This window comes from Centropristis striata, chromosome 9 (assembly GCF_030273125.1).
Source record: "Centropristis striata isolate RG_2023a ecotype Rhode Island chromosome 9, C.striata_1.0, whole genome shotgun sequence".
NCBI classification, from domain to species: domain Eukaryota; kingdom Metazoa; phylum Chordata; class Actinopteri; order Perciformes; family Serranidae; genus Centropristis; species Centropristis striata.
The window spans coordinates 2,290,760-2,307,251 of NC_081525.1; the positions used below are offsets into that span (position 1 = coordinate 2,290,760).

A 16,492-nucleotide genomic window follows, 5' to 3' on the forward strand; every position below is an offset into this window, starting at 1 on the left:
GCATTGCCATGTTTTATTATAGAGGAGGCAGAGTCTGAAGACTCAGGGGAAGACTCATCAGTATGCCTGGCAGAGGTTGCTGAGGTAGTTAAAAAGCTGCCCGGCGGCAAGGTGCCATGGTTGGATGAGATTCTCCCTGAGATGCTGAAGGCTCTGGACACTGTTGGGCTGTCGTGGTTGACACGCCTCTTCAGTGTCGTGTGGAGGTCTGGGACAGTGCCAGTGGAGTGGCAGACCGGGGTGGTGGTTCCCATTTTCAAAAAAGGACCAGAGGGTGTGTTCCAATTACCGTGGAATCACACTGCTCAGCCTCCCTGGGAAAGTCTACTTCAGGGTGCTGGAAAGTAGGCTCTGGCCGATTGTCGAACCTCAGATTCAGGAGGAACAATGCGGCTTTCGTCCTGGCCGTGGAACAACGGACCAGCTTTTTACCCTCCGAGACTCCTGGAGGGGTCATGGGAGATTGCTCATCCAATCTACATGTGTTTTGTGGATTTGGAGAAGGCTTATGACCGTGTCCCTCGGGGAGTCTTGTGGGGGGTACTGCGGGAATATGGGGTACCGGGCTCGTTGCTACGAGCTATCCGGTTCCTATTTAACCAAAGTGAGAGCTGTGTCCGCATACTCGGCACAACATCAAACACGTTCCTGGTGGGTGTTGGCCTTGTTGCCCCTTGTCTCCGATTCTGTTCGTGGTCTTAATGGACAGGATCTCAAGGCTCAGCCAGGGGGAGGAAGGGATCCGGTTTGGTGGCCTTAGAATTGCATCTCTGCTTTTTGCAGATGATGTGGTTCTTTTGGCTTCATCAAGCTGGGACCTCCAGCACTCACTGGGGCAGTTTGCAGCCGAGTGTGAAGCGGTGGACTGCCCCCTCTGGGTGGCGAGAGAGGTACTGCCTCAATCGAGGGAGTTCAAGTATCTCGGGGTCTTGTTCACGAGTGAGGGTAGAACGGAGCGTGAGATGGACAGGCGGTTTGGTGCAGCGTCAGCAGTGATGCGGGCGTTGTACCGGACCGTCGTGGTGAAGAAGGAGCTGAGCCTGAAGGCAAAGCTCTAGATTTACCGGTCCATCGACGTTCCAACCCTCACCTATGGTCATGAGCTTTGGGTAGTGACCGAAAGAACAAGATTGCGGATACAAGCGGCCGAAATGAGCTTCCTCCGTAGGGTGGCTGGGCTCAGCCTTAGAGATAGGGTGAGGAGATCAAACACCTGACGCAACACAAATCACGAGTTTAATCTCGCGAGATCTCGTGGTACTCTCGTCACACCCCTACCTGAGGATGAGGTAAATAAATGGAGTAAACGTTGAAAGAGCGAAAACAATAAAAGCACATCACTCAAAACGTCATATAATGAAAAATGAAAAAAGGAAGTCCAGAGCCTCCTCTTCAAAGTAAGAGACGCAGGGTTTAAAATGTGTTTGCTGCATGTATATGTGCATCTACCTGAACAAATAGCTGAAATAATGAAGCTAATTAACAATGAAAATTAACATGAGTCATTACTGATAAAAGCAGACAAATTATAGACTGCTTCAGTACACACTGCTTGATTCAGCTGTTAATTTAATGAGCATAAAGAAGTAATGACTGTTTAAATCCTGAAGGAGGCAGTAATGCAACACAATGATGCCAACTGCATTAAAACCCCGAAGAAGAAGAAGAAGAAGAAGCGCTGCTGCCTTGGTAGGTGGAGCGGATTCAGTTATTGCTCCGTGTCATGTGACCATCCCCGAAAAACTGGATCGTCCCACTTTTCATTAACTTTGTACGGGTAACGGTGCGTTCAGACCGGACGCGTAGCGAATATTTCGCGCGACAAGATTACATACAAAGTCAATGCAAACACGCGAATAGACGCGAATTTTTGCCGGCGGCGCGAATCGCGGGTTTCGCGCGACACGAATGCCGCGATTGACGCGAATTTCGCGGCGCGAATGAAACAACGCGAATTCGCGTGAGTTCAATAAATTCAACTTTGGCGAAATATTCGCGTGACGCTGTGTCGGGACAGCCTATCAGCGTTGAGATTCTGGACGACAGTGTCCGAGATACATACATGAGAGAGAGGAGAAAAGAGGCAGGAAGGAGGAGTGGGTCGGCAGGAGGGAAAAAGGTGGAAGTACTCTGCGGTCCTCTCTCCGTGCTGAGTGCGCCTCCGGATGATGTCACTCACCCAGACACGACGGCAGAGCAGGTACAGGGACGCTATGCTTGTAATGTCAGCCATGGTTGATGACAGAATGAAATGGAGGCAATTATTTGGCGCTAAATAGTCTCTTGGGCGAAAATTTGCGTCGCGTTACTCGCGCGAGTGACGCGAATTAAATTCAATTCTCGCGCGTATCAATTCGCGCGAGTAACACGACGCGAATATTCGCTACGCGTCCGGTCTGAACACACGGTAAGAGTGAACAGCGTCCCCCGTCAGCGACGCCTTTTGCTTTTTATTATTATTATAATTATTTTTAAAGAAATTAAAAATGTGTAACGGAGGACTCACCTGCTCCGTCTTGGCCGGTGCCGGACCCCGGGTGGAGCTTGTGCTGGACCTGTGCTCCTCTCGGCGGCTGTCTGGAGCCTGGCTGGCCGGGTGAATCTCCACGACTCTCCGGGGAGCCGCATGTCCTCGCTGAGTAGAATCTCCGGCATGAAATCATTCTGTTGGAAGGTAGGTTTCTTAAATTGGTAAATACATTTTCTAATGTGTGTTTTATATTGTGAAATGTAAACAAACGCTACCGAAATCCGACGTGAATATCGCCTCCTGCTCATTCCCAGAAGTTAATTTAAAACACCCCAAAATATAAAGAATAGTTTCAAAACAAACGTTTTGTTGCTCACCGGCTGTCTCATCTAATCCAGTTGCAATATGTCCGCTGCTTAGTTGATCAAAGTTAAGACTCTTCATTTTTTTTATTAGACACTTTTACTTTCCGTGTTTCAATTGGTCTGAAATTTGCAAGGTATCTATTATTAACCCTCTGGAGTCTCCAAAATCACCAAATCCAGACTAGAAAACAAAGCAGCGTGGAGCCCTACTGTAAATTTACCTCTGAAGCTCTGGCTGTAAACTCCATGAGGCCAGTTTCAGTTTGATGATGATATACCAAGTAAAACTGGAGACAAGCTCTAATATATTTAGTTTAAAATGATATAACTGGATGTAACTCTCTTATATGTTAGATTTGACACCTTTGGTCACATTTGCAACATTTCAAATTCTTTACTGAGCATGATAGTGTTTTGAAAGTAAAAAAAAAAATTCAAAATCACATTTTATGTTGGACTAAAAGACTACAAAAGACACAAAATGACCAAAAAAGGACACAAAATGACTAACAAAAGACCCAAATTGTTCCACTAAACACACAATACCCAAATCAAATGGAGTCCCACTAGAATAAAAACCAGAGTTGATGACAGGATCACACACAATCATAAGATCACATTTATGTTGGTTTTTCTTTGTTTCTTTTTGGTTCTAAATGTTGATCCAGTAAGTCAGAATAAAAAATCAATTATTATTATCAGGTCATATAGGTGAAAAAATCTACTAACATGGCATTTAAACATTTTTAAGTGGTGTATACAGGCAGGATGGAAAGGATTAAAACATGGACAAAATAGCCCAAGACTCCATAGAGTTGATAGATTTTTTTTTTTACTTCTATGTGCTTATTTTGCTGCGTTTTTGTATTCTCAGAATGTTTCCTGAACAGTTTTTTTAATGAGGTATTGAAATGCAGAAAAAATAATGTATTATCCACTCTATCGAAGTCAATCAAGTAAAGAATGTGCTGATGATACCATTTGATTCCTATCATAAGTGTCCTTACAGAGCGTTAATTAAAAAAAGTTAATTTTGTTATTTGGACAGTTCATACATTTGAAAAATGCAGCACAAAAAAGACCAAACAACAGAAATAATAAAAGATAAATGAAGAGCACAATACATCATCATAATCAAATAACATGCTACATTCTGATATGTTTAAATTAGTCATCTATAATCTCACATCATGACCTATTTTCATATCTATAAACTTACAAATATATGTGTTATAAAGCTTGTTATGCAGTCAAGTGACATTTTTTATACTTTCTTAATTGCAGATTTATATTTGCATGCACACACCATCCAGGGTTCAAAAAACCCTTTACCCCCGCTGCTGAAAAAAATCCTAGAGGAAACACTGTGTAGTGTATATATATATATATATATATATATATATATATATATATATATATATATTACACAGTAGTACCGCGCCCGGTGGAAATCCCCAGACTGGTAGTGGCAGGCCATTTGACACTTTCTGTTATTGGGAATAATGCTCTGCATTACACTATGTTTGTCGTATGTATTTGATTTAATGAGAAAATTATTGGGGGTATTCATTGTTATATTAATCAAAAATAGCTAAATTATTTTTTTTTTTAAAGAAGTTAGGTGCAGCCCTAAACTTGAAGCTTGTCCTTCAGTCAGAGTGGGACTGGTGATTAAAATAGGACCATGTAGCATGGCTTGTAGCACCCTATAATGTAATCATTTCCTGAAAATGTTATAAAATTTGCACTTAACTCGATCGAACAATAATGTAATAACTTCACCAATAATGTAATAAAATATCCTGACTGATATAGTAATAACACTTCTACCGATAATGTAATACTTTATTATATTATTTGGAATTTATTACATTTTCAGGAAGTTGTTCTGTTGTTTTGTGGTTATTTTCATGAGGTAGTGATTTGTTGTCTCCACTGCTGCTCAGAAGCTTATCTTAGCTAGAATTTCTATCAGTCAGGATATTTTATTTCATTATTGGTGTTATTACATCTTCGATCGAGTTAAGTGCAATTTTTATGAAATTTTCAGGCGTTATTACATTATTGGGAAATTATTACATTATAGGGTGATACATGGCTCCCTAAACCCATATCCTCTTCAAACTACAGTGTGCAAGAGCAAGAGCTGCACATTTATTCAATTATTGTGCAAAACATAAAGTTCTCCTAGTAACCTTTATCGCTTCTGAAATTTACTTTGGTTTGGTTGTATTTCTTAAAACATTTAAATTATCATCAAGCACTAGTAGAATCATAAAATATAAAGTATGTATGCTTTATTATGTTGGTATATAATCTTTTACCTGTGTGAGCATTTACGTCCAGCTTGCTTGTTTTTTATTTTTAGCACAAATGTTTAGTGTACATATATCATTTCATTTTGTAGGTGATAATTTACTTACTTACTTTAACTAACTAATTTATTTCTTCAGGCAATGCATTTTCTTACGGTTTCTTTCATATGTTTGATTTTTAGTTGATCCAAAATGACGACAACAAGGCCACCACCTGAGCCTCTTCAAAAGTGGACAGAGGAAGACGTCCACCACTGGCTGAGGACAGAGGTCAAAGTTCATGAGACTTGCGCAGACAGATTCTATGAAGAGGAAGTGTCTGGAGATATTTTAGTTGTCTTTAAAAAGGCAGACGTATTGGACTTGGGAATAAAACACGGTCCTGCTGTTAAAATCACATCTCATCTCCAAAGTCTGAGAGAAGGATCAGAATATGAATCACAGTTCCCTTCATATGTGGAAAACTGGACAAAGGAGCAAGTGAAGCAGTGGTTACTGCAACATGTGAAGGTAAACAGCAAATATGCAGAACGGCTCCATGAGGAAGACGTATCTGGAGATTGTCTTGCTTGCTTCAAGAAGGAGGACTTTCTGGACCTGGAAGTCAAACGCGGTCCAGCTGTAAAGATTCTTGCAGAGCTCTGTGAGCTGAAAAACCAGCCAGAACCGACTCTGCACCCTATGCCTGACACCAGCACTGACCAAAAGGAAGCTCCAAACCCCACTCAGCATGAACAGAGCCTGGCTCAGGCCACAGCAACCAAACAACCAGAAACACAAAGCAAAATTGAATCAAAAACCGATGAAATTGTGGAAAAAGAGTATGAAAAGTCTCAGCTGCCATTCAAGAAAGTTTCAGAGGAGAAAATACAGCAGCCACAGCCAAAAGACTTGGGGGCCAGGAGGAAAGAAACTGTTGGGGTAAAGTTTCCTATTTTCTGCTATGCGTCACAGTTAGGGATGGAATGTTTTTATTGAAAAATATGGACTGTTAAATTCCCTAGTCAAAGTTTTGGGAATGCATGTATTTAGTCTTACAAATTTCATTTGAAAAAGTCACACAGACAACCCTGCCTCTCCATGCAGATTCAGACAGGGCGAATCCAGAACTAACGCTTTGGGGGTGTTTATATCTAAAGCCCTACACAGTCGTGGAGGATGCAGGATTTCAGTATTTGAGCTGTGCTGTTACTTCAGCAACACTGTCATTTTCTTAACTTTATGATTAGCCCTCCGGGGCTACTGAAAGTTAAATAGTTGATAAGTGATTTAACAATGTGACAGTGAAGAAGTATTTGTTTGTTATGTTCTCAACCAGAATTATGGTATGGAAAACAGATAACTTATTTTGTGCTGAATATTGAAATCTGCAATGCCCCTCTGTAGCAAAAACATACCAAATTTTATCTAAATAAGTTACCCGTGAACCTGGATATGAACCAAACTGTGTATTTTGTGTATAGCATATGAAATATGGCATCCAGTAGGGGTGTGCCATATCGTATTGTTCATGATAAAACTGGTAAAAAAAATTATTTGTTTGTAAAAAAAATGCATATCATGATATTGGCAACATTCCTACTTCTTGACGTAGTGGTGTAAGGGTTTCCCATTAATTACTAGACTGTGGCAGCCTGCTATAGTCTCATGTGCTGCACTACCGTCCCATTTCAAGCTACTGAAAGTATATCTACACTATTCATAATGTAAAGTTATTTTGCATTGTCTCTGCTCAGCAGAGTGTCTGTCACCCGTCAGTCAGTAAAACCATGACCGACCTCTCCGCCCTCCGAGACATGAGGAGCTTTCACACACACACACTGAATACACCAAGCTGCCGTGTCTACCTGGCTGTCTCAGTCCCGTCCCCACATCATCTCTCTGTGTGTGTCCGCTTGTGTGCGCCGAACTAAATCCTATCAACCTGTCTGGGCCGTTAGAGCAACACTGTTGCATTATGCCATTTGTTAGCCGCGAGCTAACATTAGCTAACAATTAAAGTTGTGTTAATCACAAGAAAATACTATTACTTACTACAGCTTTCAAAGTAAGAGCATAGTGTGTTAAATCCACCACAGAACTTACAAGAAGACTGTCAAAATAAGATACCTTCAATAAAACATACAATAACCTTTATATGATGGAATAGTGGCATTAGAATGTGAGAGAGGCACCAAATTTAGGCTTTTATGAAACGAGACACCCATACCCAGCTATTTTTCAACACTGTCTGGCTGCTCCATGTCCTAGTGGAAAGCCCTGTTGACTGTGAAAAATGTTATGTGGCATGTTTGCTCGCATTTAGTTCTCAAAGTGGACGAGATTGATCAGACTGTACTTAAGAATGTACAAAATTTTCCTAACCCCCTAGATGTTTTTAAAAAATATATATTATTATTTTCTTATTTTCTAGAGTGAAGAGTTTTTGTTTTTTTATTTGGCAACTGTTGAGATTTGCATTTAAGATTTAATTACTTTTACTAATCCAACAATGGGGACATGTAATCTCTGCATTTAACCCATCCTTTTTTAAACACAAGTTAACACACAAGCACGGAGCAGTGGGCAGCATGTTACTGCGCACAGACTGCCCACTTTACACTACATTTTAGATTAATGATTGATTTTTATTTTGTTGAACGTTTTTTATTTATTTATACAGTCTAAAAATATATATTTTCTATATATTTTTCAGTATTTTGTAATATCGTCAAGAATATCGTTATCACAAAAATACTCTGAAATATCGTGATAATCTTTGAGGGCCATATAGCCCACCCCTACCATCCAGCCTGTTTAAAAGAGCAATTCAAAATAACAAAATAAAAAAACAAGTTGTTGGTAAACTTAAAGACATAAGAAACTTAACTGTGTAAAGTTTACACTAACTAATTACATCTGTTTCTTCCTGCAGGCCACAGTCCTATCAGACTTCACCAAGATCACTGTGGAGATCCAGAAAATTCTAGACAACCTTTCAAAAAATGACCTAAAACAATTTCATTTCTATGAATACAATAAATCCACGGACAAATCGATTCCTAAAGGTAAACTGGATGGCAAGGACACAATGGACACCGCTCAATTAATGAGTGGCCACTATGGAAGCAAGGCTTTACAAGTCACACAAGACAATCTAAAGGAAATCAATCAGCGTCAACTTGCTTATGAGCTGGAAAACAAGATGGGTAAGAGAACCAATGCACAAATCTGTTGAAACAGTAAAGTTGTATAACTTGATCTAAACATTCTAACCTGGTCTGTAGTTAGTATTTTGCTGACAATCTGCATTATTTTGTCATGTTTTATATCCTATTTTGACATATACTGATTTGCACAGTTTGTGCAGATGTCTGAAGTTACTGCATTCAGCAAATCTCCAAACCACTCAAACACTGAGCTGATCTACAAACAAGAACTACCTGTGCATTAAAAATCTGATAATTCTTCTTCCTCAGTAGAATTATGTGAAATTGCTTCTTTTTTTAAATGGAAAAAAACTAGAGAAAACACTATGATTGAGAATCTTAACTGTGATTGCTTCCACATAGCTCTTGTTCTGATTCCCAACATTCCATTTATGGATGCTTGTTCTAGACTCTCTGCATCACTTTTTAATGCACCTGGTACTCACATGCACTAATATCTATGCACAGCCAGACAAGCTAGCATGTTAAACAACAGAGAAGATTACAAAACACACAGAGGGAGCGTGACTTTGCCTTTGGACAGGACACGATTACTCCACAATATCTTTACATAGATAATAGTTGTTTTGGTGCTATATAAATGTACAGACTGTCATAACAGCACCTTTATGCTATACATTTGTGAGGTGTTAATGACTTTTTAAAATTTCATTGTCGTTCAGTTGTTTTTACTAAATAATGTATTTATTTTACTGTTAACACAGGTATACGGAAGAAGCAGAGTCTATCAAAATTCATACTGAAGAAAGAAGCTAACCATGGTGACAAACTTAAGAATTTGTTAACGTGTGGTGGGAACTCACTGGACAACTATGACAGATTTGTTGTTGTTGTGAACAAGAGCAGTCCAGAACAAGTGCAGAATCTACAGTTCTTAAAAAAGATGAAACTGTTCTGTGTGTTAGACTTTGACCCCAGCTCTGTTGCTCCTGGTGGACTGTGTCATTCCTACAGAGAGTCAAGAGTGGCCAATCTGCATAATCCATCACAGTATCAAGGACAGAGTGACTCCATTATAAAGAACCTTAACCTCTACCAGCAGACGAGCTGGGTCTTCTGCAACGGCAGACATGACCTTGACAACGACTCCAACAAGGAGTTGGACTATAAGAACTGGCTGAGAAAATCCTGTAGAGATGTAGAGCAGTTGGTTTCATTCATTTGCAACCCTGACGTTCTCCTTCGTGGAAGAACTCTCATAATATTCCTCCTACTTTCACCTGTAGACAGTGAGAAAGACCCAGTCTTTGATGTTTACAAGTCCTTCATAAAACACACTGAAGAGGAACGTATCATCTCTGTTTGTGCATCTCAGAGTACATATGAGAAATGGAGGGAGTTGATACAAGAGAAGTGTGAGTCTAACATTGACCAACGATCTATATCTGAACTGACCCTCAGCGAGGTCAACGGCACCGTAGCATCACTGGGACCATATAGTCCCTCATTTGGATGGCTACTACCCTCTTCTGGTTCCAGTGCCATAGTCCTGAAACAGAAGGAAGATGATTTAATGCCTGCTCTGGATATTTTATGTCTGAATCAGTGTGAAAACACCATTGATGAAAACAGTCCAGAGTTTCATGACTTCAGGATCAAAGCTGAGGAGGAATTCTACAGAGGAGGCAAAGTCAAATGGTGGAACTTCTACTTCTGTGACAAAGAGAAACCATTTGTCAAACGGAACAAGTATGACAATGTGAAGAAGATGATCCGATCTCAGTTGAAAGATTCAAAAGACGTGTGTCCTCTGCTCAATCTGTTTCACCAACCAGGCTGTGGAGGCACCACCTTAGCAATGCATGTGATGTGGGATCTCCGTCGAGAGTTCAGATGTGCTGTGTTGAAAGACAATACACTGCCAAAACCAGAAGTTGCCATTCAAATTCAAAGGCTCATGAAACTTGACAGTGACAAACCATCTCCAGTTTTGCTCTTAATTGATGATTCAAAAGAAAGTGAAAATCCACGCAATCTTGTGAACTGCATTCATAAAGTTGCCGTGGAGGATAGCTTAAACATAAATGTGGATGACGCACCAAACTGCAAAGTCATCATCCTGAACTGTGTTCGTTCTCATAGCCCCAGGGAGCAATACAGACAGCACAATCCAACGCAAAGTCAATACATCACTTCTGCATTGACACAAGAAGAACAAAAGGAGTTTAAAAAGAAACTCAAAGAGCTCAAAGAAGCTCATGAAAAACCTGAAAACTTTTACAGCTTCATGATCATGAAGAGCAATTTTGATGAAAAATACGTCAATGATCTTGCTCACAACACACTGGTGAACTTTGATTTCAGCAAAAAGGAGGCCCAGCTGTTTGCCTTCCTGGCATTACTGAACACCTACGTGGCAGAATCTGAAATCTCTCTCTCACTCTCTGAAGATTTCTTGGAGATGAAAATGATACATTGGAGAGAGGACAGTGTACTGGACAGAATGAAGCCATATTCAAACTTTCTCATCATAGACACAGTTGAAGAATGGGGAGGATACAAAGCAATCAGAATCATTCATCACTCCATAGCATCTGCATGTCTGAAAGAGTTGGAGAGAAGCTTCCATTTGAAATTAAGTGATATCACTGTGGCGATTCTTCACTGTGATCTGTTCTTCAGTGTTGCAGTTGCCAAAGACAGTTTCATGCTCTCATTTAAAAAAAATGTTGACTGAAAGGCAGCACAGGAAAGACGGAGATAAGAGAGAACAATTTTCTCCTCTCATTGACGAAATCTACAGCCAGCAAGGAAGAAAAACTGTCCAAGAAATCTTTGTGAAAGCATCATCCAGGTTTGACGAAAGTTTTTCTATTCCTCAGGCACTGGAGAGTTGTTTGTATATCAATGAGTGCGACTTCCCAGAAGCTTTTTAATGGGTTGAAAAGGCCAAGAACATTCAAGAAAAACCATACACGTAATGTAATTTGGCAGATACATAAAAGCAATTTAAAATCCAACATTAACAGAGAAAAGCAGGACACATCATGCAATCCAGAAGACTTTTTTCCTGCTCTTTGAAGTACTGAGGATGGACATTCCTCTTTTTCACCAGTACTTGCGGAGTTTCTCACTAAAAAAATCCCAATCACCAGCGTGTATAGGGAGGACAATGAGATTGATTACAGATACATGGAGGTCATCAAAGAACATGCAGTTTGTCCTCGATTTGAAAACTGAAGTAGAGTAAATATTTGAACTTCTTGATTGTTACACATTCATAAGAAGAATTCAGAATTTGATTCAAACAATTGTTGGACTGTCTTGTAAAATATATGTAGGTTTTTTTCCGTACTGCACCAGAGTTTAATATTAAACTCAATTTGGAAATTGCTCTTGAAGGAATATTGTTTCTTGAAGAGAAACAAGCAGATACATTCGCAGGGATTCTTCAGCATTTGGACAAACCTGCCGTAGAGATTAAGAGGATCACAGAATGCTATGCATTCTTACAACAACAGCAACAATTCATCAACAGAAAACAAAAATCAAGAGAAATGATCAGTTACATTTTGTCAAACATAGTTATTCACCTTTTGAAACCAAAATCTAAACATGTAAAGAGCCAGAAACACCTCTCTGATCTACTGTTGAAAACTCTACAAGATGAAGGACTCGGGTATCCCTTCCCGGATCCATACTACCTGGCTCTGCTGTTACTCTGGCCAAGTCCAACTCAGGAAAACACAGATGTTGGGACATATGTTATTGCGATTCGAAACTCATCCAGCAAACATCTGTCAAAATTGCTTCAAAAGTGGAGCACTATTGCCCACTTCTACTTAAGAAAAGGAGAAGGACTGGATGAGACTTTTCTGCCTAAAATGGCTTGTGATGTCTTGGCACAGCTGTGGTGGAATGGAGACATAATTCAGGAACAAAGAATCACCAGTCGCCTTTCTCGAGTCAGTGGAATCACTGAAGACGGACAGCTCTTTGCCAATTATGGCAAACTAAAAATACCTGTGCGTCCTGCTCGCATTGGTAACATACGACAGGGTTTCAGTACAGAAAAGGTTTCCTTCTTCCTTGGTTTCGCAATCAATGGACTCCTTGCATATGACATCCAGTATGAAAACTAGGGTAGTTCATCGTACAACCAAGTAAAGCACAAACAGAGACACATGAACTGTACAACATGAAATAAGTGTGGCTAGTGACTCACTGTGATAGGATTTCAAAATCTCTCACAAAAGCACAAGAGTGAATGATAAGTAGGACATTTTGCAGGGTGAAATGCCAATCCTGCAGCTCTCGCTGTATATGTTTTTATATTTTTTTAATGTAATTTAATCTTTTTTATTCACATTTATCTCCTATGTCTTATAACAGATCATGGTGTCATGGAGCTCTCAGGTATCAGTTAAGAACCATCAATCTAGTACTAATAATTGTGAATGGTGAAGAAATTAGATCAGTTGCTTCTGTTTTTGTTGTGACATGCAATGGATTGTTGTGGACATCAAAGAAAGGATTTTGTTGTAGGAAATGCTTCGTCAGCTCTTACTGGAAGTCCCCCACACACACAACACACTTTGTACTCAGGATACATTGCAGTACTTTTACTTTCTGTCTTATTTATATTATATTCTTGTGTGTATTATAGTCTATGTATAGCTTTTTGTAAAGATTTTTTCATACACTTTATTGTAAGTATTTATAGCTTCTATGACATTTTATCATACTTTACGTTGTACATTGACAATAAAAGATGTTTAATCTAATCTTGTATTTGTACTGGAGGTATATACATTCCAACCCAACATCCTAAATAATGATTGGTTATTTGCCAGGTCAGAGGCGGGACCTTAGCCTGAATTTTGGTGTTTTATTGTATGTATATTGTTGGTACTTTATACTCTAAATGTATTTTTTCCCTAATATGCATTGTTTATAGGTATGTATGTATGTATGTATGTATGTATTTTTACTTTTTTTTCTATTTGCATTGTTTCATGGGTATGTATGTAGTATTTTTTTTTTCAATATGCATTGTTTCTTTTGTGAGCCTTTTTTGGAGTTAGAATTTCTTTTTGAAGACTTGAGGAATAACATGGAAAATACATTGCATTTGTGTGGTGCCACTGTGTTGTAATAAGCAGGTATTTTTTATCTTTAAAGTTAAACAGGAATGCAAGAAGCTGTATGATCTGTCATGTTGAGACAGAAATGTTGAATGACAGCGTGTGTGTGCCAACACATACTATATGCCACGAGTCTGCCTAGGCCGCCCCAGTCAAAAAAGACTGCACAAGATATTGAAATGTAAAATGTAAAATCCTAAACTATGCAATAAAAAAAATCATATTTAAAGACCTGTCCTCATTTGTGTCTGTAGTATTTAATAATTGTAACAGCTTTTTCAATTTTAAAGTTATTCTAAATATTGCTAAATACAGTGTATTCACTGAAAAACTGCATTCACAAAAGTTAAATATTTGGATAAACTGAAATACTTGAAATACAAATTATGTCTCAACCAGAGTTTTTAGAAAGAAGAAAAAGCCAGTTATTGTTTTTTGCCAAGTCATTATGTGCTACAATAATTGTTGATATCCAATGTGAGAACGTACTCAGTACGTAAGTACTGTAACAACTACAATCTTAATATAATTTAGCTAAAGTTAAAAGACAGCATCAGTAACTTTAAACTATTGTTTTGTGACAGCTAACTCTAGCTGTTTCATTCTAGACAAGGTAAATGTACCTTTAGTTTTACCAGACGGGTCATTCTCACAACACCACTGATATACCATGGCAGTGATCTTTTCAAAATAAAAATCACAATTTAGTAAGATAAAAAAAAAACATATTAAAAATAATGTTGTGCTCTTTCTTGTACAGTGTGTGACTTACACACAAAGACATTTATATTGAATTTTAATACATTTTGAGCTGAAATTCTCATTACCGCAATGAATCCATATTCATTATAATGGATCTTTTTATTTGAGATGGAACAAACAAACATTTTCACAAAAAAAATCCATATTGTTAATTATGTCTTGTACTAAGGTAAAACATAATGCATTATAATGTTTCATTCTCAAAATTATTTTTTTTTGCGTAAAAACACCATGTCCGTCAACTCATTTCTCATCCTCCGCAACATTTTTCATGTTCCTGTAAAGACTGCAGGATTCTTTCAATAAAGTTTTATTTTCCCAAGATCATCACAAGGAACAGAAGCTACAAGATGGATACGAGGTAAGCTAACTCTCTTCAGTTTTTCACACTTTCAAATCAGAATTTCCTTCTCCAACCCCTGTACACCACAAAATTGATTCTGATTACCGCAACGTGAGATATTACTTGTTTGAAAAAAGCTTTGATTATCAATATTTGATCAATATAAAGGTATATAACACTATCATGCCTGTTGTGGTAATGAGAATTGCTGTTGTGGTAATGAGAATTAACCCTTTTTCAGGTGTTTAACCTTATTTTATTTTAAGAGAACATTTATTTTATTTTGACATTGTAGGAGCATGTAGCACCGCCTACAAGTCTATAGGTATAGGTCTGTGATTATTACACTGAATGTATAGAAGGTCAAAAGTGGCAAACATGCTGATTTTTACCAAATGGCAAACAAAATCTGCCATTTCAGCTGGCTAGTTTAGTGCCTTTACCACCACCTATAGGACTACCATTGAATTGTTTAAATATGATTTATTTTCTTTATGTACTGCAGGGTTAAAGCTAGTGCAAAAAAGAAAGCTGCAGCAAATGCTAGGTTAAAGCATCAAGAAAAAGTCTACAGTAACCCAGAACTCCTGGAGGAGTACAGGAGAAAGGAAAGAGAAAGGTGTCAGAAAAGTCATTAAGCAGGTCCTGTCATTTGTAGCTGTTGTTACATTACCCAACATATGACTTAGCTTAGCTTTGTTGAATTGAGTGTCATTGGTTATTACACATAATCACTCACCAACTCAAGCCTAGGGTGCCCACTTACTCACTCAAGCCTAAAGCACTCACTCACTGGCTCACTCGCTCATTAGATTGTAGCTATTGTAGAGGCAAACTACATTCTGATATGTATTGCACTTCTTTCAGGTATCAGAGAAGAAAACAAAATGGATCATTAAAAAAACAGCAGATCTTACTGCTAAACAACATGAAAAGAAAAAAAAAACAATGGAGACCAAATTCTGCAAGGCATTATACTCCTCCCTCCACCAATGAGCCAGAAAATGTACAGGTACAGGTAAAAGATGTACAGGTAGCACCAAGCTCCCCCCAACTATCATTGAACTGCCTGACTACGGTGCAGAGCTCCACCCCCAAAGTGGGAAGAAAAAGGAAGGCAACAATAACCTCACTGAGGCCAAAACTGAGGGATACAAAAATAAAATAAGGACCAAAGAAATATGCAATCTAAATAAACAACTTAAAAGGCTGCAAAAAAAAGGAGCAGCCCGTAGCACCCGTGAGAAGAGAGCCACTCACCAGAAAGACTCCAAGACCCTGCCCAACAACAGCCAGAGACAGCTGAGGGGTTTGTAAGTCGTTTCCTGCACCAAGATGACAATTCAACTGTCATCAATGGCAAAAAAGGGGAAGTCCGGAGGAAAGGACAAGTATTCAGAAAGAGGGCACTTACTGACACAATGGAAAGACTCCACAGATAGTCAGCATCCACGCCACAAGCTGTCCAGGGCATAATTTTGCAGACTAAAGCCCTTCTGGATCATTAAACCAAACATCTCACAAAGAGAAACCTGTGCATGTAAGATACATGAGAATTTTGGTTTTAACATAAAGAGGCTTCATCAACTTGGTATTCTGGCAAGTGCATCTACAGCTCAGGTGGTTGAGTGTTGCGTTTGCAGTACAAACAACATAGAGTGCATTTACAGGAGGTGCATTCAGTGCCAAAGGAGAACCTTTCCAACAGCAATTGATCCATCAACCAAGGGAAACATAATTTCCTGGGATGAGTGGGTCACTCGGACCATTTCAGTGACAAAGAAAGGAAAAGATGGTGCACTGGAGGACATGGAAATAAAAAACACTATGCTTGAGAGGAGGAACACATCAGTAGAAAAACTTACTGATCTCGCACAACACCTGGACAGGTTTGCCATTCATGAAGTTACTCAAGGAGACCTTGACAAAGAAGGATGTGGTCAT

At 39.0% G+C, this 16,492-nt stretch overlaps 1 protein-coding gene and 1 pseudogene across 1 annotated transcript; both read left to right on the top strand.

Annotated features, from left to right (window-relative positions):
* Nucleotides 1-2,484: 2,484 nt before the first annotated feature.
* Nucleotides 2,485-11,676, top strand: LOC131977956 (sterile alpha motif domain-containing protein 9-like). Its single transcript, XM_059341442.1, has 4 exons — nt 2,485-2,674; nt 5,333-6,071; nt 8,065-8,338; nt 9,064-11,676. Exons 2-4 carry the CDS (start codon nt 5,343-5,345, stop codon nt 11,034-11,036), a joined length of 2,976 nt encoding a protein of 991 aa, XP_059197425.1. The 5' UTR covers nt 2,485-2,674; nt 5,333-5,342; the 3' UTR covers nt 11,037-11,676.
* On the top strand, nt 11,207-12,441 carry LOC131977778 (sterile alpha motif domain-containing protein 9-like; annotated as a pseudogene).
* Nucleotides 12,442-16,492: the final 4,051 nt, after the last annotated feature.

Excerpts from the sequence above, each read along its gene's own strand:
- LOC131977956 (XM_059341442.1), top strand. The coding sequence starts at position 5,343 with ATGACGACAACAAGGCCACCACCTGAGCCTCTTCAAAAGTGGACAGAG. Across the intron at positions 6,072-8,064 it reads GGAGGAAAGAAACTGTTGGG|GCCACAGTCCTATCAGACTT; the intron begins GTAAAGTTTCCT and ends TTCTTCCTGCAG. Across the intron at positions 8,339-9,063 it reads TGAGCTGGAAAACAAGATGG|GTATACGGAAGAAGCAGAGT; the intron begins GTAAGAGAACCA and ends CTGTTAACACAG.